Below are 23,046 nucleotides of genomic sequence, written 5' to 3' on the forward strand. Positions count from 1 at the left end.
CTTAAGTGTAGAAAGATTCCTAGTGATGACAGATTAACTATTGTTGTACTCCGCTACCTTCTTCGGAAGACGGCTGCACAGCTCAATTAAGTATATCTATATTGATAACGGACCCATGACCGGATTTAAATTTCTGCCGCCCTGGGGAACTGAAGAAAATGCCGCCCTATGACTGAAATTTTATTTTAATAGTTTTGATATCTTATTTTTTAAGAATTAGAATAACTAATTAATTGCAGAAAAAAGAACCGCTTCATAACGAGCTGACCATCTGGTTGCAGATAAAGTTTTTAACGCAATTCTTTTTTCAGTATGAGACTGTAAGACTTCCCAGCGATGTGTCGATGCAGGAAAATAGTTGTATAAAGTTTGTATTGTATGAAAGAATGACGCAGCTTCTGGGGCGCATTCTACTGCGTGAACTCCAACTAAATTCATAGAATGAGCAGCACAAGGAGCATGTTCTGCAAGATATAATTTCATGAATTCTTGCCTGTAAGCCCGAATAAATCCCTGATACATTATTCGCGTTATCATATGACTGACTTCGACAATCTGAGAGATCAAGATCAAAAAACTGAAGAACAGATAATACAGCAACTAGCAAATCTTCAGCTTTATGTCTAGAGTTCTCAATAAACATGAGAAAAAAAATTTTTTTAATTCTTCAAAAAAAACTATATTAATTTATCAATTCCAGAAAAAAAAGTATCAAATTTTATTTATTCAAACCTTTATGGAAATAAATTAATTTTATTTTAATAGTTTTCACTTAAATTTAATATATTATAATATACAAAATTTTAATTTGATACATAATGCATAAATTATATTTCTTGAAAGATAAAATGTTTATTTAAAAGAATTAGTTAGTTATATATTGTATAGAAAATGTTTTCTCACTTTCAAAATTTTGCCGCCCTAGAAAATTTGCCGCCCTGGGCACTAGCCCCGACTGCCCCTAGTGTAAATCCAGCACTGAACGGACCACTTTGGTCATGACATCTCGTGGGTTAAAATCAAACTAGTTTTAATGTGCAGTTTTAATCAATAAATATGAGGAATAAATTAAATAATAGCCTTTCTTATTTTATAACCTGTATTATATTATTAATTATCAATTTTTAGTCACATTTTTTCCACTATCAAAATCAACATTTAATATAAAAAACTTGCTTTTTAAAGGACGAATATACCATGAATGTTTTTTTTTTTTTTACATTAGTATCACAGCCATTTCTAATTGCACTTGTTCATAGTATTCATGTCATTGTTTTGAAAAAATATTATCACCATCTTAAGCAAAAATTTTTTTTTTGGTTTTTGAAAAAAACCAACGCTTTTGTTGGTTTTTCTATTGACATTTTTTTTTTGGCAGTATAAGATAAAATCTTCTAAAAAAATCATTTTTTATTATATTATGACAAAAAAAGGTAATAGAATAGTAATAAGCTTCGATGAAATGCTCAAAAACATTTAAAGTTAGAAAGTTGTATACTTGTAGCAATAGAACAAAGTGTCCGCGACATGCTTGCATTTTTCGTCTAAATCCGCTTTCCATGAACATAACTGTTAAATTATTTCATTTTTTGTCACTGATAAACTTATTCATGTGGTCGATCTTTTAATTTAACACTTTACAAATAGAGAGCTGAGAAACATCACTTTTTTCATTATTTTTATCACATTATATAAAAATCAAGTTTCAATAATTTTCTCAGCATTTCTAAAATTCTTCTGTCCTGTATTTGATCAGAATCAATTAAAAATTTCATTTAGATGAAGCATAAATTTATTAAAAGATAAATGTAAACAAACTGTCAAAACCTTGCTTACACACAATACGTAGCCAATTTTTTTAAGGTACAACTTCGGGTCACTTATCAATTGAGTCGTTGATGCTTGATTATTTTCCTACCTTTTGGAAAGCTGCCATAGTGCTAGGGCTCTTCGAGGGATAGCTTGTAATTTAATAAAATTATATTAATTGTAAATTATGCTTATAGCTTTCGGAAGTTTTAAACATTTTAGGGTATATTAAGTCTAAAAAGGTTCCTGATGATGAAAAAATAACTAATGTTGACCTTTGGAAAGCTAGCTCTTCGAGGTACTTCTTGTAATTTAATAAAATAATATAAATTGTATATTGTGCATATCACTTCCGGAATTTTAAACATTTTAAGGTAACTTTAGAATAGAAAAGTTCCTGGTGTTGATAGAATAACTAATGTTGTGCTCCGTTACCTTCTTCGGAAGACGGTTGTACAGCTCAATTTTATACAGACCTATTTCACAATATTATTATTATTTTTTAAATGAAAGTAAATGTCTTGACAAAAACTCATCAATTTTTGCCTAGGATCGATTATTCTGTTATGTTCAGAGATTGCAATAACTTTGAAGCCGATCTTATTTTGCAAGGTTCATATTTTTGTGACGCACGCTTACGGTAAAAGGAACGGTCGTAAATAAAATTACTTTTACAATGAATAAAATGCATATTTATTTTTTATCACTAGTACATTTTTTAAAATCCTTCAAAGTTCAAATTATGTTCGTTTGGAACGTTTATTCGATGGTCCGATCAAGTTTGGGCATCTGAGTCTTCATCACTACTATAGATGACTTCGTTCGGAAGCTAAGGTCGGTGATAACTCGTTCTGACACTAGGTCCAAACAAAAATATATCGATCCTAAGAAAAAATTGATGAAGACCGAAATTGTAGGAAGTTTAATTCCTAAAAAAATTCGGTGATAACCATTTTTCAGGTAAAATTAGAAATAAACTAGTAATGTAACAATCAAAAATTGACAACCACCTCTTTTCACGTCTTAATTGAAAAATATCAATCCCAAGCAAAAATTGATAAGGACCAAAATTGTAGGAAATATAATTTCAAATAACTTTGACAATAACCATTTTTCGTGTAAAATTTAAGATAAACGAGTTATTCAATAAACAAAAATGCAAACTATGTCAACACAGTGTTTGAAATTATGTTAATACTTTCAAATCTATTAATCATCATTCTACTAATTGACATCACAGGTCAGTAACCGATAAAAATTGTTTTAAATTATTTCAAAAATCGTAACTTTTTTACAATTTTTTAATAGTGTTTTTATTGTTAAAAATGCGTAATTTTCGAGTTATAGGATCTACTCGACCTATATTTTTATACAAAATTAACAAAAAGCATTTCAACTTTTCAGGAAAAAGGTTTATTATATCTATATTGGGTCGTTGAGGCTTGATTATTTTCCTGACCTTCGGGAAGCTTTACTCTTCGAGGGATAGATTTCAATTTAATAAACTAATATAAATTGTACAAATATTTTTATTTAAGTAAAAAATATAATTGATGAAAAATACAAATTTGGTAAAAACATTACGTCTATAAAATTTCAAAATGTAGGTATGTATTTAAAAAACATTAAATTTATAATGACATGGCAAAAAAATACTTTCTTTTTTTGATATTTACAAGATATTTATCAATTTTTATATGATTTATTTATTCGACTATCCACATCCACAATTATGTATTACATCCTCGATAATACGACGAACGAGCACGAATAACACTCAAATATTGATCCATTTCAGAATTTAAATCATCCAGTTTCGATGATAAAGTTTTTAATTTTTGTTCTTTTTCTCGAGATTCTAATGATAAATCTGAAAGAATAACATTTCATAAATTAGATACGGTTAAAATGAGTTATAACGACATTGAAGGGATCGTATTACACTCGCCGGCACAGAATTCCGCAAGCCGGAATTCAGCTCTCAAAAAAGGTGATGGGCACGGCACAGCATCCGAAAATCGGCCAAATGCAAATCGGGGTATGAACTCGCTCATGATCGATATAGTGCATTCCTACAAAGGAGATGTTTACCAAACATATGACGCTCTTACCAAGATTTTGTACAGAGAATTTGTAAATTAATAAACCTGTAAAATGTTAGTTTGTTCGCTCAAAAAAATTACAAAAGTAAATGTGCGTTTGTTTACACATCACAGTGTCACATTTAGACTCTAAACAATATAATAGTACGAAAAGGTATAATAATAGTACGAAAAGGACACTTTGTGTACTATTTATGATGTTTTTTTCGAATGTATTAATAATAGAAACGGGCTCGTACCTGTTTATTTTCGAAAATTGATGGTCCTACGTTGACAGTGGAAAGCGATCAAAATAAACTCCTTCTGGTCGAACATTTGGGGCATTTTTCAAAAATTAATTACAAAATTTAATTAAAATTATATTTTTAGTTAATAATTAATTTTTTTTTATTAAAAATTTTTAGTAATTTTTAAAAAAAATGCCCAAATTTTAATTCTGCAATTAATGCTAAGGAAGTTAATAAACTCTCCCGCCGTTTCCGAGGAAAAAGTTTATCAATTTTAAAACTTCAATTGCTAATAACTAGAGAACGGATAAAGATACAGGGTCGAGTTTTGGCTCAAAATACGTATTTTTGAATTATCTTTAATTTATTGTTATCAGCGTAAATCAACAGTTTGCCCATAATCCCAAGAAATGGCCTTTTTCAAAATTTTTCAAAACATCTGCCAGAAAAGATCCGGGATAAATTTTTGTGCAACTTTTTTAGATTTTTATTTTTGATAACATTTACGAACCCATCCCCCATGGCCACGAAGTGTGTTCCCCTAGTTAGGGTACTGAACTATTCTTCTTGTTAGAACTGTAGGTACTAAAATTTCCGACAAAATGGTTTTCTACTTTGTTGCTAAGGCAAAAAATAACGGATAAAGATACAGTAATTTCAAGTCAAGTGCCAATTTGTACGATAACGGCTCGGCGATATTCAGACGATTTCTCTAGAGAAAAGAATAAATTTGCCAATATCGGTTTTCAAAAATGCCAAATGAAAATACTTTTTGCACTCGGCATTCACTTTTTAATGTTATAAAAAAATCAAAAATTTTCTCCATCCTCGACGCAAGGCGCTTGGGCATGATTATAGCTTTTGAGCTACATTTTCAAAAATCGAAAGAGCATACTTCGATTGAGCTGTATAAGGTTAAAATCGGAGATACAGACATCTGAATTTAGGAAAATTTTTTTGATAAATCTATTGTGTCGAAATTCTATGCCAGTGGTTGTATTATGATCGATGTATGATAGTTGATTCAATTTTATGTCTCTAGTGATTATTTCTCATAATAAAATGCCACCAGGAGCTAACTTAGTGACTTTTTCACTACACGGGAGCCCCTAGCATCATATTAATTACTGGTAATTAATTCATCCTAATGAATTTTTAACAACTTTCAACCAATAAAAATTATCGCCTCAAACAAGCGGACTCAATTAACTCTAAATATACAATTTTTGAAATTTCTGTCCACTCAAACTCTAACGCCTAGTGACCGAAATATCGACTATGGTTTTGCCGTATATTGGGTCCAGCTGTGTTAAGCTGATCCAAAGCCCTCCGACAATGGATGTATACAATGGTTTTCAGAAAGCCCCATAAAAAAGAATCACATAAGATTAAATTGGATAGCCCACCGAAAACTTAATCGATTCTGAGAGAGATAAGGCGCCCACTAAAATAGTCTCTCCAAACTGTCATCTCATTTCGCGTGGGAATGAAAGATCATCATGAAGAATTCGCTTCACGGTATAAACAAAAAACTGCATGCAAATTGTATGTTTTTGAGTGATCTAACGAGTCTCCCCCACTTCTTGTGCATAGTGTGACCACATTTCAAACTCCCGTGAAAGTATTCTTCTGAGACACAGTCGATATACAGCAAAGAATGCGCTGCATGAGCAGAATGCGAACAGGATCGGAAGGTTTCTTGTATGGAAATTAATGGAAAATAGATCTCTACGTCAAACGGGCGTTTCACTAGAGTCCCATCTATTAGATCTTAGATTTCATACAATAAACAACACTTTGAATTGCTCTTTCGAATGAGACTTCAGTTAGTGGCTGATCCAGCCATATGGGCATGATTGGCATGCCCATCACCTAAATAGAGTAATAATATAATAAAATTTAAAAAAAAGGCTTCAAATAGTTAGTCTATTGTTCCTAATTTTATACTAAACCCCCATCTGATAATTTTTGGGGGAACAATTATTTTGTTTAAAAATTCGTTTAAAAGCATATAGGTATCAAAAATCGAAAAAATCATAGCAAAATCGGTAGAAGAGTACTTTCGGAAATCAATTTGCATAACTCTATCAGATTCCGTTATCAATGATTTGAGGCAAAGATTGCCTCCGGAGGTACTCGACCAATTTCAGTTGGTAGTCTGACTACCTGAACCAAATGTTGGTGTCAAAAACTTGAATATCGATATCCAGGCAGTGAAAAAAGTGATTTACATGTACCGGCGATTCATTAATGATAGTGAATCAACTGTAATAAATGAATACTGACTCTGGATAGCCAAATGGAAAACTGAATGTCAAAACAACTCCGCCATACCAGAGTCGGTAGCTCATCTCATCGAAGCATGCGACCAAAATTTGTACCCTAATATAAAAATGTTCTTACAAATACTGACAACTCTTTCAGCGAGCCTAACTCTCGCAGAGAGACCATTTTATATACTTCGCGGGGTAAAATCTTGTTTGCGTGCCCCAATGGGACAGGAAAGATTATTCGAGCTAGCTCTCCTAAACATATGGATGTCGATGACATTATCAACGCAAAAAAAAAAAAAACGAAAGCTTGAATTTGTTATTCAAGTGAGTACCCAACTAAAATTATTTAATGTAAAATGTATACTAGCGTTTTATTTAATTTAAAGAAATTTCATCAAAAATTGTTCAGTAGTTGAGAGTAAATGTGACGACATTGTGATGCGCAAACATTTACTTTCGTAATTTTTGTGAGCGAACAAATTAATACCATACAAGTTTATCAATTTACTAGTGTCCGCTCCACGACTTTGCCCACGATGGACAAAAAACACTGCATAAAATATTGGCCAGGCCGTCATATATTTTGTAAACATCTCCTTTGTATGAATGCACGTAATAACAACACTCAAATCGCCATTAAATATGAACTTACCTTTTAAATAATCAATTTTGTTGGTTATATTTTCGTTTAATTTAGTAGCTTGTTCGAACAATTTGTTTGCTCGCTCTTTAATATTTTGTGAATATTGTACTTTTTCAGCTAATGATTTATTAGCTTCCGAATAATCTGATTGTAATTTGACAGCATCAGCTTTTGCTCTATCAGCTTCTTCAACAATTTTTTTACCATCTGCTTCCACATTTCCTGCATCAATTTGGTTTTTCAAAAAGTTTGTTTGAACGGTTCGCAAACGTGAATCTAATATTTCAACTTGATTTACAGACTCTCCAGCTTTGTTCTTGGCCACTTGACTTTCATTTGAGATATCTTCTAAATTCTTTTGTACATCTCTAATGTTTTGGTTAACTTTTTCTGATAAGTTTGTAATGTTTTCTTGTGAAGCGTTTGCTTGCGCCAATGATGCTTTAACAGTACTTGCTCGTTCCAAAACATTTTCAGCATCGTTTCTATTTAAAATTGGGTAAAAAATTATAGGCAACTGTAAATAAGTGAAAATAAACAACTGACTGGGTTAATTGTTGAAATACCATGCATAGTGACAGTGTTCATTTCTCACTCATTTGTTATCTTACGTCATGTAACTAAAGAAAGATAGTTACTCATACATAACTACTGTCGTGTATGACACCACACGATTGTGGTGTCACGCACACATAACTGATATTCCTATGTAATACATACTATAATGTTCTAACTTCTTTTGCACCCTTAAGGGTAAACAGTGATGTTTACGAGAAAATGTTTCAAACAAAAATTGTTTATTTTTGTATAGGGAACATTTTTTACATTTAAACTCTTTTTCTGTCTCTAACGGTTTACAAGATGGGTCCTAAGGACCCAATTGACCTATATTGCTTATTTTCGTTTTTTAGTTATCGTGTTTGTGGACCGACGGACAACCGACAATGTACTAATTAAGTTATTTCATGTACACCTATACCAAAATTCTGTTTGTAGCATCAATATTTTTAAGCGCTACAAACTTAGTGTATCTTGATATATTTCATATACACATGGTATAAAAATGCAATAATAAACAATAGCAGTAGATATTTATATTTTAAGTGTTTATCTTGGTGTACGAAAGAAAGTGGCCAATCTACGGGGGCCTCAAATACTGCATATAAACTCTCATTTTAAAGGATCATCACAAAGCTCGTTTCTTACAATTTCAGAGGATGCCCTAGAGAGAAGGTTTATATGAAAAATTTTTTAACAGAATTTCTCCTTGAATTTTGGTTGAGAGCATGCAAAGAAATAAACAAATGCATGTTGCCGGCGGAAAAATGCGTACTGTCAGTGAAGGAGTATGAGTAGATAGCTAATATTAGTCTCAAATTATTTTAATGTTCTGAAACTTCAGTCACCAAATTTTTTTTTTGAAAGAGGGATTTGAAAAATTTTGAAAATTTTCTTTTAATATTTTGATTGTGTATATTAAATTGTCATTAAACGTTCACATGGTTCACCCTGTACTTGGGAATCAAGTGAACTGCTTACTTACTTGGTTTGAACTGCATCATCATAAAGTCTTTTAGCGTAACTAACATCATTTTCAGTTTCACGTAAAATTGCTTCAATATCTGTTAATGTTGTGACAGTTTTCGTAATTTTATCAGCTAATTGTTGTATATCTTCTGGTTTTGATGATATTTTCAACGTGAAAATCTAGATAAAAAGGAATCATGAATATAAGACAAAACTGTTTTTTTTTTATAATAAGTAAAACTGCTTCGTCCGAAATATATGAAAAATCGCTGTTGTCAAGTGTTAGCTTTTGACTTGTAAAACAAAAGTTTACATAAATGTACAGAAAAAAAGGTGATTTCGAAAAAATCCAGTTTTATGCAATTCACTAAAAACTAATCATTTTAGCCCAATAACCAGAGCAAAAAAGTAATCTAAATCCAAGTCGGCAGGGGGAGGGGGTCGAGCTTCAGCCTCCATCTTGGAAAACATGTTTTATGAAATAATATCTATATTTAACCGTGCATCGTACGATAAAAATAGTAAGGATCATTTTTATAAATTTTTTTAAAAATTTTTTTCTGTATAATGCACTGGTTTTTCTTTATAGCGCTCCAAACTTATGATACTTAAATGTATGAGATGTAAAACATATTTATGTTGTCTTGCGCGATTTAGTTTCAAAAATACGAAAGATTGGCAAATTTAATCAAAACATACCAACCGATTGTGATTTTACGCTATACTGGTTTGGGCAGAAATATTTTAAAATGCACTTTTTTTGAGGAAATTGCAAAAAACTGCTGCAAAACACGAGAAATTCTATGTAAAAGTAAATTTTTATGAAAATACGAACCATTGGAAGAATCAGAATTAAAAGTAGGCGAGTTACCTTTTATTGAAAAATAAAACCTTACAGGATAATTTCAACGGGAAAGAGCTGAGAAAGTGATAACAAATACAGGGTAAAAAACTCAGGACCTGAATGTTTGCAGTCGTTAAAAGGGATGAACCAGGGTTTTTGAAGATTTACGGCGTAAATACTTGTTGTATCGAAAAAAGTTAAATAGAAAAGTTATCGATAATTAAAAAATCTACAACGTTTGTAAGCAACATTTTTTACATAACCTCTACAAAATAAATATGATATATTCATATAACTTTTAAAATTCGATGTAAAATACTTTTTCATAATATTATTTACAATTGTGAAGCCAGAAAGTAAGTTTTGTCCTTTAAGTTCAATAAATTAATAATAAATTTAAAAAAATATACATAAGATTCAATTTCATTTAAGATTTTATACATTTGTTAAACAATATTTTTAATTATATCTAACTTTTTTTATTTGTATTTCTTCTTTTTCATCTTTTTCTCTTAACCCATCTTAATTTTTAATTCGTCCAAATCATCAAGTTCGAAGTTTGTCACGCAAAATTAGAGCAATTATTCCAACCAAAACACCATCTTCAGGTATTCTCCAACCCCAATCCGTAGCTCTACGATTTGCGTTTTGTAATATATCAAACAGCAATAGTCAAATCTAATTTTAAATTAGAGAAACTACCACTTACCGCAGGAGTTGCAAGGTTACACTCGTTTAGTGCATATCTTAAACTTCAGAAGTGGTTTGGCAACAACATAAATCCTACGGATTGGAGAAATATCGTAAGATGGTATTCCATTTATATATATTAATTTATGTTCCAAGGGCCACGGTTCGGATTATTGTTATAATTCTGAGAGACAATTCTTCGAACTGATGATTTGGATTCATCGGAAGAATCTGAAAATGTAGTGCAATCTGAAGAAGAATTCGAGGGACTAATTAAAAATGAAGACGGGTTAAAAAAAAAAAATATGAAGAAGAAGAAGAATTACAAATAAAAAAATAATTATATATATTGTATCATAAATGTATGAAATCTTAAACGAAATTGAATGTTATGTATATTTTTTTTAATTTATTATTAATTTTATTGAACTTTAATGACAAAACTAACTTTCTGGCTTCAAACAATTATAAATGATTTTGTAGGGGTTATGTAAAAAAATGTTGCATAAAAACGTTTTAGATTAGCATGCAACAATATCAACAAGTATTTATGTCGTAAATCCTAAAAAACCCTGGTTCCAAGTTTTTAAGTTCATAATTTAATTAATAACTTTTTATTTATTTGCAAATTAATTGGCAAATTAAATACCTATTCAATGACCCCCCCCCCCACTTAACATAGTTTGTCTATTTTTATTATCAGCGATTTTTGGATCTCTTTGTCACAAAAAAATGCATATTTAAGTATATATTTTCTACGTAAATCTATAATATATTTGGTTCTTTATGGCCTTCTAAAGACTAAACACGTGGACCGATTTTAATGATTTTTCCGTCAATCGATTTGTCTGTTTAATAGCTATTCAATGAACCCCATTTAATATAGCTAGTCAACTTTAATTTTTTTCATTTACACAATATGGCGTCTAGTGGTCGCCATATTGAATTTTCATTACGGCCATGTCTTTAGTGACATTCAAAAGATTAAGACGAATCGAATAATGTAAGAATCATAAACTGATAAACACATTACCATTCCTTTGCATCGCGAAGTCGGGTAACAAAAAAGAATGTATTTTTTTTAAACACATTTTTCAAAAATAACGTAGTTATCCAGTAAATTTAAACATCCGAAGGTACAAAAATTCACATCCGGCTGAAATTTGATAGAATTGATCAAAACACCATCATAAATGAAATCTAATTGTTCAATTCGACATGTTGAAAAAAATTTTACGCGAGATCAAAGGTCACAAAAACGGGTTCTTTCGCGATTTTCAGCTAAATGGTAAGATTTCTCACAAAATTCGTTCAGACGAAAATTGCAGATCAGATAATTAAGTGTAAAAAATTCCTCAGTATTTTTTCTCCTAAGAGACACCGTCTCTGAGATATAAGTTGGAAAGTTGTAATCGTCATATGATTTGATGAATGAACATACAATTTTATGGCTTACATTGAAAATTTAATAATATTTTCTAAAAAATTTAAATAAGTAATTATGTGAATTTACATATACAAAATTATTTATACAATTTCGTAACTTATTTTCATAATTTCTAATGCAACAAGTTTAATTTATTGCTATATTTCAATAATTTGAACTGGGCATTTATGTTACCATTAAACATGTAAAGAATTGGAAATTAGTCCTAACAGTCACCTTTACAACCTCCGGACCATGTAAGTAATTGTATATGTGTAAGTTAAACTGATCAATAGAAAAATATTTTTAATCGTATTTCAGCTTCAGTGATGTACGTGGCGTACGTATACATATTATGACGATTGCAACTCTTCCAACTTTTTGAATCGTTATATCTCAGAAACTCTCTTAGGAAAAAAAATATTGAGACATTTTTATATTTAATTATCTGATTTACAATTTTCTTTTGAGCTAAATTTATGATAAAACTTACCATTTTGTTGAAAATCACGAAAAACTCGTTTTTGTGACCTTTGACCCCACTTACATTTTTTCCCACGTCTCGGATCGATGATGTCTTGTTACATTTCATTTATGATAGTGTTTTGAGCAATCCTACCAAATTACAGCCGGGTGCAAATTTTTGTACTTTCACTCATATTTTTTATTTAATTGAATCGGATAATAAAGTTTACAAAAATTATTCTGCTGTTCTGGGATTTTTCTAATACCCCGCTTGTTAAATATACATGTAAAAGTTGGTTTCACTTTTCACTTAAAAATATGTCTAATAATAAATGATATGATATAATTACCTTATTCACTAATTCTTGTAGTTCTTTGGGTGAATTTTTACTTGATGAATTCAAGTTTTTGATTTTATCGATGGTTTCTTCAACTTTTTGTAAATGACTGCTAGCTGTTCTATTCGTCTCTAAAGCTCTATTATAAGCATTTGTGACTTCTTCGTGAGCTTTCGCTGTGTCACTATTAATTTGAGAAAGCTGAAAATAAAAATTTTTTTAAAGATAAATTTTATAATAAAAATATCCCAATATTGTTCAATTCATAACAATTAAGGTAGCACAATTGTGTAGCTTCATAATAGTTAGGTTTCACTTTTGGTTTATAAATACATAGTTCAGGTGCATAATGTGCATACAAATAAATTTTTAAATTTCGAGTCAACGAGATCTTTTAAATAATTATCTGCTTGCTTCGTTGATATAGCCTCAAAAATCGACATATTTCGATGGCTTTTCAAAGTTTTTACTTGTAATTGAAAATTAAGAATAGAAAAAGCTATGTAAAAGAAAGTAATAACAACTTAAGTAATGGCATATATTAAATAAAAACTGATTCCATCGAGAACAGGGGCAAAATTACGATAAAGCAACCAAGATAGTGCGCCGAGGCCAGCTTAATAAAAAATTTTATGAACTTTTTATTTTGCCGGTTTTTTTTTTGGAGCTGTTTTGACTAATAATCGAGGAAATAAAACCGAAAAACATTCTAACTGAGAAATTGACTCCTCGTCAGTAGAATTATATGGGAGGATATTTTATTTGGAAAATGTTTGCATGAGTGTACTTTAACAAATTCATATTACATGCGATGTTGTACTTTTTCGATTTAACCCCATAGGGTGGGGCAGAATTACCCTACTTCCGGACACCTTAATCTCTTGTAAAACTATTGTATTTTATATTATGAACAATTCCCAGTAATTTTATTTTCTTGAAATTTTTAACTAGCCTGATTGTTTTCGAAATCTAAGCATTTGAAAAAATAAAATGTGGATTTTCACCGAAAACTCGTTATTGTGCTAAATAAAGATTTTTTTGTGGTTCTGGTCAAAAATTTCATGTGAAAACTATATGACTTTTTATTTTGAACAATTCTAAACTCTTTTTGACTCTTAATATTTTTTACCTTATCTCACCGTTTTCGATATATAAGCGTTTGAAGAAAAAAAAACGTGTTTTTGCAGAAAATTTGTTATTGACTAAAATAAAGATTATTTTGCGATTTTAGCCAAAAATTTGACTTGAAAACCACATGACTTTATATTTTAGACAATTATAAAGCCTTTTGGACTCTTGACAATTTTTGTCTTACCTCGCCGTTTTCGATATAAATAAGCGTTTGAAAAAATAAAATAAATTAATTAATAATATGTATATTTTTTTTATGTATAGCTGAAATTAAGGATTAAAGACGTGTTTTTTTAAACGCTTATATATCGAAAACCTTGAGGGCCAAAATTGTCAAGAGTCAAAAAGTCATTATAACTGTCCAAAATATAATATCATATGGTTTTCGAATCAAATTTCTGACAAGAATCACAAAATAATCTTTATTTTACGTCAATAATAAATTTTTAGCAAAAACACGTTTCTTTTTTCAAACGCTTATATATCGAAAACGGCGAGTTAAAGTAAAAATATCAAGAGTCAAAAAGTTTTTAGAATTGTTCAAAATAAAAAGATATATAGTTTTCACATGAAATTTTTGACCAGAACCACAAAATAATCTTTATTTTCGTTAATAACGAATTTTCGACAAAAATTTGTGCTTTATTTATTGATTAATATTGTTACTGACATTCTAAAGAAATTATTTATTTATTGTAATGTATGCTGTGCCGTGCTCATCACTTTTTTGAGGACTGGACCCGCGCTTGCCCATAAGGATATGAGTAAAGTTTGTCAAATAAATATTTATAAAATCGATCGTGAACTATTTTCTTACCGAGAACAGTGTTAGCAACCTCGGAGAGTTTTAAATTCAATGGGTAAAATTTGAAAAAACTTTTCCTGACTTATTCTACTCTATTTTATGTTTTTCAGCTTTTATTTGACGAAAAGATGGCTTTGTGTTTGAATTATTGAAAATTCGAAAATGTCGTGGCAATTAAAAGTTTTTTAAGAGTTTAGTTGCATTTCACTTGTGTTTGTAAAACATTGCGAGTATATCATAAGTACCATGACTTAACACAAATTTTTGATTTACAAAATTGTGTTTCTTTTATTTTGCATTTCCACGATTATAACGAGTGATTTTTTATGAAATTTTTATGTTAAATTATGTTAGAACTCGGCGAAGCTAGACGAACAGTAAGAATAAAATATTTCAATATCTGACCTAGAAATATATTCGATATTCGAAAGCCAGAAAAAATGTAATCATACTTTTAATCCTATGGTTAAAAAAATTGTTAATATTTTACCTTGCGTACGCAAGATTTCTAACGCTTGTAGACGTAACTGAATTTCGGCCACAAACATTGAGTTCTTGAGAAACTGTTTCGAAAAAAAGTTGTAGGCATTTTTGTGAAAAATAATTTTGTGTTTTCTTGAACAGATTATGAAGGGCAAAACGAATTTGGCAGAAATTCGAAACCGCAAGCAAAGTTTCTAACACTTTTAGCCCTGAGAAAGTTCCCAGACACATGTTTCTCACACCAAAATGTCTTTTTGGGCGTACCCTATTACCTCCTAAATTATTGACCATTTATTATGGTACACCCTGTTATTCTTTGCACATGCAAATGAAAGCTAAAAATCATTTAAAGATTTCCGAGAATTAGTTAGCCGTGCATGGCTTGAACAAACCGTACGTTAGCCTATAGACATATTTTATCATACATCTTTGTAAATTCGAAAGATAGGAATAAAAAACGGCCGCATAAAATACCCTGTATCAAAATCTTTGAATGTATTTTTTAAATGATTATCATTAGCAAAGTTAAAATGGATTTGCTCAGAATCTTTACACAGAAAATAGAAAATAAAATTTACTCACATTTCGCAACAACTCTTCCGATTTTAATTCCTTATTCTTAATAACTTTGGCAGCTTCGTTCGCTAGAATATCGGCATTATCAACTTTAACAATAGCACCTTCATCACACGTCGATTTACCACAAAAACCACAACCCGCTCCTCCGCAAATCGAATCACATTTACCACCCTCAAGCACACCTTTTCGATCACAAATATCCTCATTTAACGATGTGATATTATTTAAAAGTCCATCCAAAGTTGTTTGAATATCATTTAGATTCGATTTAGTTTCATCGAATTTCTCTTGTTTCGTACGATTCACTAACGATTCAGCCGCAATGCAATTTTGTTCAGCCCTTTCGATTTGTTGACGAGACGCCGCCACCTCTTTTACTATATTATCAACTTTTTCTTTTGCTTTTTCAGTTAGGGCAAGAGCTAATTCTACATTACCCTCTTGGATGCTTGTTGCGTTATTACGTAGTTTTTCAGCATTTAATTTCAATTCTTCAGATTGAGGTTTCAGTTCATCCAAATTGAATGTACGTATTGTTATATTTGTGATAATATCGTTGACACGTTTATCGGCATCATCTACGTATCTTTCTGTTTCGTTAACTTCGCGTTGTTTCAAATCAAGTTGATTTTGTAAATCTTGTGCATCCACTAAACTATCAGAAGTTTTACTTAAGAATTCTTTAATATTTGCCAAAGAATTTTCCATTGAATCAAATTCTTGAGTGTATGCACCAGGTGTACCGACTTGGATAGTGTTTTTCACTTCTTCGATTAATTGTTTTGTTTGTTCTGTAAAATTAATAAAAATAAATATCAAATTGTTGATCCACACTTTTCTCCATGACCATCTATTGCCACCTTGGGACGTTGTGATCGTAAATAGCTCTTAGTCTCCAGTTAAATAAAAGTTTGGTACCGGTGATTGGCAGTGGTGTGCATTGTATATAGACAGAAAGACACTGCCTACCCTAAATAATTCAGATAAATATGTATAATCTTGTACTGATATATAATATTATTTATTTACGAGTACTATCAATAAACAAAAAATTTTAACGGATATCATCTATAATTCTATACGGCATACAGATTAATAGCAAGCTCGTTCATTCAATTTTAAGTAACTTCGCAGTGCGCTCCTGAGAATACCTGGGAAAAGACAGAAACTATTCGTACCTAAATGTTTATATGTGAGCCATAGCAACAGCCATACTTGTGAACGATTTAAGTGTGTGTGCGTTCGTATAAGTACAATAAAATGCCTTACATACGAACGCATAAATAGTCACTGTTTAACTACATAACAAATTACGACATTTACCGAAGTAGCTTCGTTTCTTATTCATTTAAGTACCTACACCTACAATTTTGATTGATCAGTTGATCTTCATAATTATTTAATGATCAGTGATCTACACACATAAAGCACTATTACTTTTTCGTCATTGTTTTTTATACTGAGTCGAGTCGCCAATATTGATTGTTTTGGGTTGTTTTTTGGTTATATTATCAGGTGTTTATGATTTTAACGTTGATAATAGACAAAAATAGATAATATTCACTACGAAATTTGTTCAGATGGCGTGTGTATAGAAAAAAAATGCGTTTTCAAAACTCATTTCGATGACAAAAGACAAGTGATCGTTAAAGGTCGTTATACATCGGATTTGCAATTAATACAAACTAAAGGTAAAGTCAATCGTAAATTCAATATAAAACAATCTGATTCATATTATTGACTAACAGGTTCCAAACATCGATATTGAAATCAATCTGAAAACACTTAGAAAGCTTCTCTTAAGTATCACTCACATCTTTGGAAAAAATACGTATACTCACACAACCATCTTTTCACTGCTATAATTTAATTTTTATCTATAAAGTCTATAAAATCAGCCATCTTTGAATATTTGTGGTTACAAATATCTACATCATTATATTATTATTACGTGATAATAATATTTAAACAAAAATAGGCACTTAGTGATAATATTCCTTCCCCTTAGTAGCATTGCGAGGTTTATGAACGATCTCATGGCAGGAGTTGAGACATTAATCGGGTTAAAATCCATTCAATTCACTGAAAATATTCCAAATATAAATCTTACCTTTTCGTTGATCCAATATTAAATCCCAGTTAGTGAAACATTCACCACACGGAGAACAATTTGGTGCACTGCCCAAGAATCCTCTTGCACATTTATTACATTTAAAGCCACTGATACCAGTATTACAGATACAAGAACCATTTACTTGATCACACTGTAGTTTTTTGGATCCAGAAGGATCGCAATCACAAGCTGTACAAAAGAAGATTTATATTAAATTTTAGTTGTGAATTTTTTAATTTTCATTACTAAATTACTTACGGAAACATTCAATGGTAGGGTTACCCCAATGATTTGCTGTACATTGATTACATTGACGGCCTCCAAATCCGGGTTTACAATCACAATGTCCATCATACTGAAACCAAAAAATAAGCTCATAATTTACCAGTCATTATCCATTCGATTCGCTGGACATTTAAACCAGCAGCTACTAACAGAAATTTTCCGGCTGATTGATGATATAACGGAGGAAATAAGGCTTTTTATCCGGAAATTAAATGCCTGTCAGTAGATTTTTATAGGAGTCGGTGGAAAATGTTTGCTTGAGTTTACTTAACAAAATCATATTAAGATAATCATAAAAATGTAATATTCTAATGAATTCGAACTTTCATATTCATTAATCGAATTGTATTTTCATGTACATAGGTCTAATGTTAAAACAGTATCATTTTCACGTTTTTTCCTCTTATATTTTGACTCAATGACTTGTCAAAATATTAATTAAGGATGTGCAGTTTGTTTGTTAAACATTGTTCAGCCATTATTTTTTTTCAATGATTATATTATGAAAGAAACGCTTCACTCTTCATATACAGAATGTTTTTTTATTTTGACATATGCTTGAAACTCAAAAAATAAGTTGTATCAATAAAAATGCTTCAAGTAAAAAATGTTGGGTCTATTGGCGCACATCTTACGCAGGCATTAAAATTGATCCAGGTTTTCAAGCTCAATGAAAAGTTGACTCTATTACATGCCTGGTAATAGATAGATGAACACTAGATGAACTACTTCAAATTAGAAAATTGTTATTAATTAAAAAGATAATATTTTTGTTCGAAACATTTTTCAACAAACAGTACAGTTTAGGCAAAAACGGGCTGAAAAGTTTTACCCAAAAATTGTTTTTTCGTATGTATTTTGCGGAATCTAGATACTTTTCGAAAAAATATTCCAAAAAAGTGGCTTGTTTTTCTATAAAGACCATTTTTGTTCAAATTGAATGAAGAAACCCGCAAAAAGCTACGATTTGTAGTTTTTTAAAGCGTCTTATAGGGCTATTAAGCCAGAAGACGTTCCAGTTATGGAGGTTTCTCACTTATGCAGGTACCACTTAACCAAGTTTCACTGTATTTAACTTTTTGTATACATCCAATATAAAGTGTGCGATGCGTTTAAAATCATGTTAATATAGTTTTTTTTTTCAACCACCATACACTAACTATAGACGTTTCTATTCAATAATAAAATGTTTTAACTTTGCATTATTATATCTCAACAATTAAACGGTCAATTATTGATTTTTTAGTATTTTGAAAATATTTGACGAATAGTTTTTTTTTCTAGAATTAAAAATTTTTTTAAAAACACAACTTTGTCTATGCGTTCCCTGTTAATTATCCGAAGTTCAATTAAATTTATTTCGAGTTAGAGACGGTCAATCAACTTTAAACTTTTAGGATAATTGTATTATAATATTTTCAAGAAGTATAAAATATTCTGACATCATGCCCACATAGCCTTAATCCTTTTCATGAGCAGGGTCGTAACGTGGGTAGATAGCGCCGGTGGTAAGTATTTAGATTGCGCCTTATACATAATGTTCGATTTACATCTAGGCATATAAACATCACGAGTATGACAGAATACATGCGTTAAGCAATGCCTTTAAGTGAGAGATATTATATACATGTGTTGAAGCTTCGATATGCGTTGATATAGTTGTAAGACGCTTGGAGAGTGGGAGTTTCTTAGTTTAATAAATTAACTACAACAGATAAGCCACGATGCAAGTCACTTTTGCAATTTCATATAACACCTATAATACCTCTTACTTAGATGAAAAGCTTAACGCATGTACTGTGTCATACTCGTGATATTTATATGCCTAGATGTAAATCGAACATTCTGTATATACAGATCAGCTCTAACGATTTTGATGAAAATTCGTATACAGATAGTATGTATCATAGGAAATTTAATTAGATTGGGGACATCCCTACAGAAACTCGGAAACTGCGAAAAACAAAATTTTCCCAAAATATTTACGTAGTAAAGTCACCTTTTAAAATTATCAGATAATTGTATATCGTTAGCAAGAATCAAATCACTTGTCGATTTTTTTTTTTTAATTTTAGAATTACAGATAGCACTTTTAGTTCCGCTAAGTTTAAATTTTAAATAAATGCTGTTGGTGTATACACAACATACTTTTTGCAGAGGACCCGATGTCTCTTTGTGCGAAACAGATTAGGTCTTTCCTATCTCCAGTATATTAAACAAAGGTAAATGCCTTGTTAGCTTTGATGGCAATACCTTTAATTAGATCACTGATACTTATTATGATAGATGCTTCATAAAAAAACACTCATAAAGCAGTAATTAAACCAGCGCCAAATAATTAAACTACGAGTCAGAATCATTATAAATTTCCGATATTTCATTAAACATTTATTATTATTATTAGTTATTCTGAAATAAATCATAATATGTTTAAAGAATAACTTCATTTCCATTTTTAAGGAAAGCGAAGTATACAAATATTTATAATTTAGAAAACCCGCCCTTTATTTTGCAATAACTTGGGGGCCAATAAACATTTTTGCTGAATCGAGATTTAAATGCAAACCTGGAAATACGAAATAATTGCTTTTTTTATGACCTAAATGATTTTTACTAACTTTTTGTCTTACGTACAAAGCAAAATTTTGGTTTGCGCTTTAATTTCTCTTACGCCGGTGGAATATGCCTCATTTGCCACGCCCTAGTTACGGTCATGCGATTTACATATAACGTAAAATGTAAAAAACAAACATTTTGTTTTGCGCTTCAATATCTGTTGCGCCGGTTGCATGTGCTTTATTTGCTACGGCCATGTTAATGAGGATAATAAACCTTTTTACATGTTAACCACTCTCTCAAAAAACTCATAAAGTAAAGTTTTACTAAATACATACCACATTACACTGTTCTGATAAGGAGCCGACAGGATCACAATCACAAGGTTCGCAACCATTTCCTAACGCTAATCTCCAATGATTTTCTTTACATTCATTGCACTGTAATCCAATAACATTTTTCTTACATGGACATTGACCCGTTATACGATCACAAGGTCCAGCATCAAGATCTGTTCCCAATATATCACAAATACATTCCCGGCAGTTCTTTTCGTTTACAGCATCGCCATAATAACCAGATTTACAGTGTTCGCATGAATCTCCATCCGTATTAAATAAACAACGTAAACATTTCCCGGTTGTCGAATTACAATTGCCAGGTCGAAGTATATCTATGTTATTGTTACACTGGCATTCTTCACAAATTCCACCAGGTATTTCTGGATGTCCGAAGTAATTGTCAGCACAAACATCACATCTATAACCAGCATATCCGGTATGACACTCACAAAATACATCAGAAGTTGTTGGTTCCAACGCACAAGAATCTGCATGGGAATGATCACTACCGATCGGTCCAGGACAAGGGCATGGTCTGCAAGGTAAGTCAATTCCAATTCTTGGATCACCGTAAAAGCCTCTATTACATTGTTCACAATTATGCCCGAATGTTGAATCGCGGCAGTTAATGCAAGCACCAGTCCGAGAATCACAAGTATCTGCATGACCATTACATTCGCAATGCTGACAATCCGGGAATTTCCAAAATCCTGGACGACATTGATCACATTGCCGTCCGTATGTATTGGAATTTTGACATTTACATTGTCCAGTAATTGGATCGCAGAAATTATCACGTGAACCTTGACCAGAACAATCGCAAGCTACAAAAATAGGAAAAATAAAATTACTTGTCTAAATAGATAGAAGAGAGTTGTTTTTGCACCACAATTTGTAAGACTATCCTGTAAAAAGTTAGAAAGTCTAAGCCATACATTAAAGGATGTACGAACACTAATGCAATTTTAAATAAAAAGCTTGATTTTTGTCAAATATTTCAAATATGATGAGATCATACACTCTCACATACGTTGATAAACCTTTACATCATAAGTACATAACGTATACCTAACAGAAAAATTGTTTAACTGTTTAAGGGCGTACGAGCACCAATTTTGGATAAATGCTTGACTTTTTTTTATATAAGTTGGACTAAGTCTAAATCAATTCTGAAAGCTTTAGGGGGGTTGTCCGATTATATAAGTAAATAAATGACTTCAAAAGTAGGCATATTTAACATTGGTTTTGTTGTAAACGGTAGATGGAGAATATATTTTCATAGATTAAATTAAAGTTAAAACCTTAATAAATTGTTGAAAACAGAAAAAAACCGTTGTGACCGACTAATTATGGATGTGTGGCACGGTAGTATGGCGCAAATTTAAAAAATTATATATTTCCAATTTTGATGATGAATTATGTTATAATTTGGCAATATAAGAAGAAAAGTAAGAATACAATTTTTCGATATCTGGAGTAATTTTCAAAATATCGAAAATTGAAAATTTTGTTTAATTATTTAGCTTTTGATATTTTGAAAACCAAGGCAGAAAAATTTTATTCTTATTTTATTCGTCTATATTCATGAACATCATCATCAAAGTCGAAAATAGGGTACAAATAATTTCAACCCTAAATGTAAAATTGTCTTGGTGCTTGTACTACCTTAAAATATGTATTATGAAATTATCAATTCATGCATGAAACAGGAACAAAGAACCAAGGAAGAAAATGTTTTATAGTGAGCATAGTTCACATTTTAAAATATGTCAAATCGGTAATTAAATTCTATCACGTAGAAAGTGATAATGAGACGAGACAATATCGATGTCGTCCAGGTGGTTAAAGTTAACCCATCTGTTTTCGCTGGTACAACACGAAATTAACAAAAAAATTTGATTAAAATAATAAATTGGAAAAATTATACATTGTCTTTTTTAATTCATTTTAACTATACATTTTGAAACAAGTGACCACAACATACATTTTGTAACCACTTTAAGACGGTGATAAAGCTGCCATGAAATGCTAAGCGCAAAGTTGCATCGAAATATTAGGCATATGACGGTGTCCTAATTCATTCTCTCCGAATAATAAAACCGAAAAAATCAACAAAATTAAGTTTTTTATTTTATTTAATTAACGTTTCACATCATTTCGTCGATGTTCAGTGTTGGGTTAACCTTAACTAAATTTTTTTAAGTTGTAAAAGCATTTTACTTCTTCTCCTTTTGTGTAACCAATTTGCGCCAATATGAAGAAAAAATATTCCTTTTCTCCCCTCAGAATTTTAAAGCCACATGCTTGGATTTCTCAAATTATTTATTTAAAGTAGTTTGTTACACGAATCACTTAAATTTGACCGCACATTTTTTTAAATATTTATTCGAAATAAAATAGATTAAAAAA

At 30.7% G+C, this 23,046-nt stretch overlaps 1 protein-coding gene across 1 annotated transcript in view; it reads right to left on the reverse strand.

The window, feature by feature from the left end:
- Positions 1-3,473: 3,473 nt before the first annotated feature.
- LOC123302316 (laminin subunit beta-1) overlaps positions 3,474-23,046 on the reverse strand; it is a 63,253-nt gene continuing 43,680 nt past the window's right edge. The window contains exons 11-18 of the mRNA XM_044885192.1: positions 20,635-21,461; positions 17,714-17,810; positions 17,453-17,644; positions 15,346-16,133; positions 12,357-12,545; positions 8,598-8,761; positions 7,064-7,539; positions 3,474-3,679 (exon numbers count right to left, since the gene is read on the reverse strand). Of these exons, the coding sequence (XP_044741127.1) occupies positions 3,540-3,679; positions 7,064-7,539; positions 8,598-8,761; positions 12,357-12,545; positions 15,346-16,133; positions 17,453-17,644; positions 17,714-17,810; positions 20,635-21,461 (2,873 nt within the window). The 3' untranslated portion in view covers positions 3,474-3,539. The remainder of the gene's footprint in view (positions 3,680-7,063; positions 7,540-8,597; positions 8,762-12,356; positions 12,546-15,345; positions 16,134-17,452; positions 17,645-17,713; positions 17,811-20,634; positions 21,462-23,046) is intronic.

This window comes from Chrysoperla carnea, chromosome X (genome assembly GCF_905475395.1).
Source record: "Chrysoperla carnea chromosome X, inChrCarn1.1, whole genome shotgun sequence".
Classification (NCBI taxonomy): Eukaryota; Metazoa; Arthropoda; class Insecta; order Neuroptera; family Chrysopidae; genus Chrysoperla; species Chrysoperla carnea.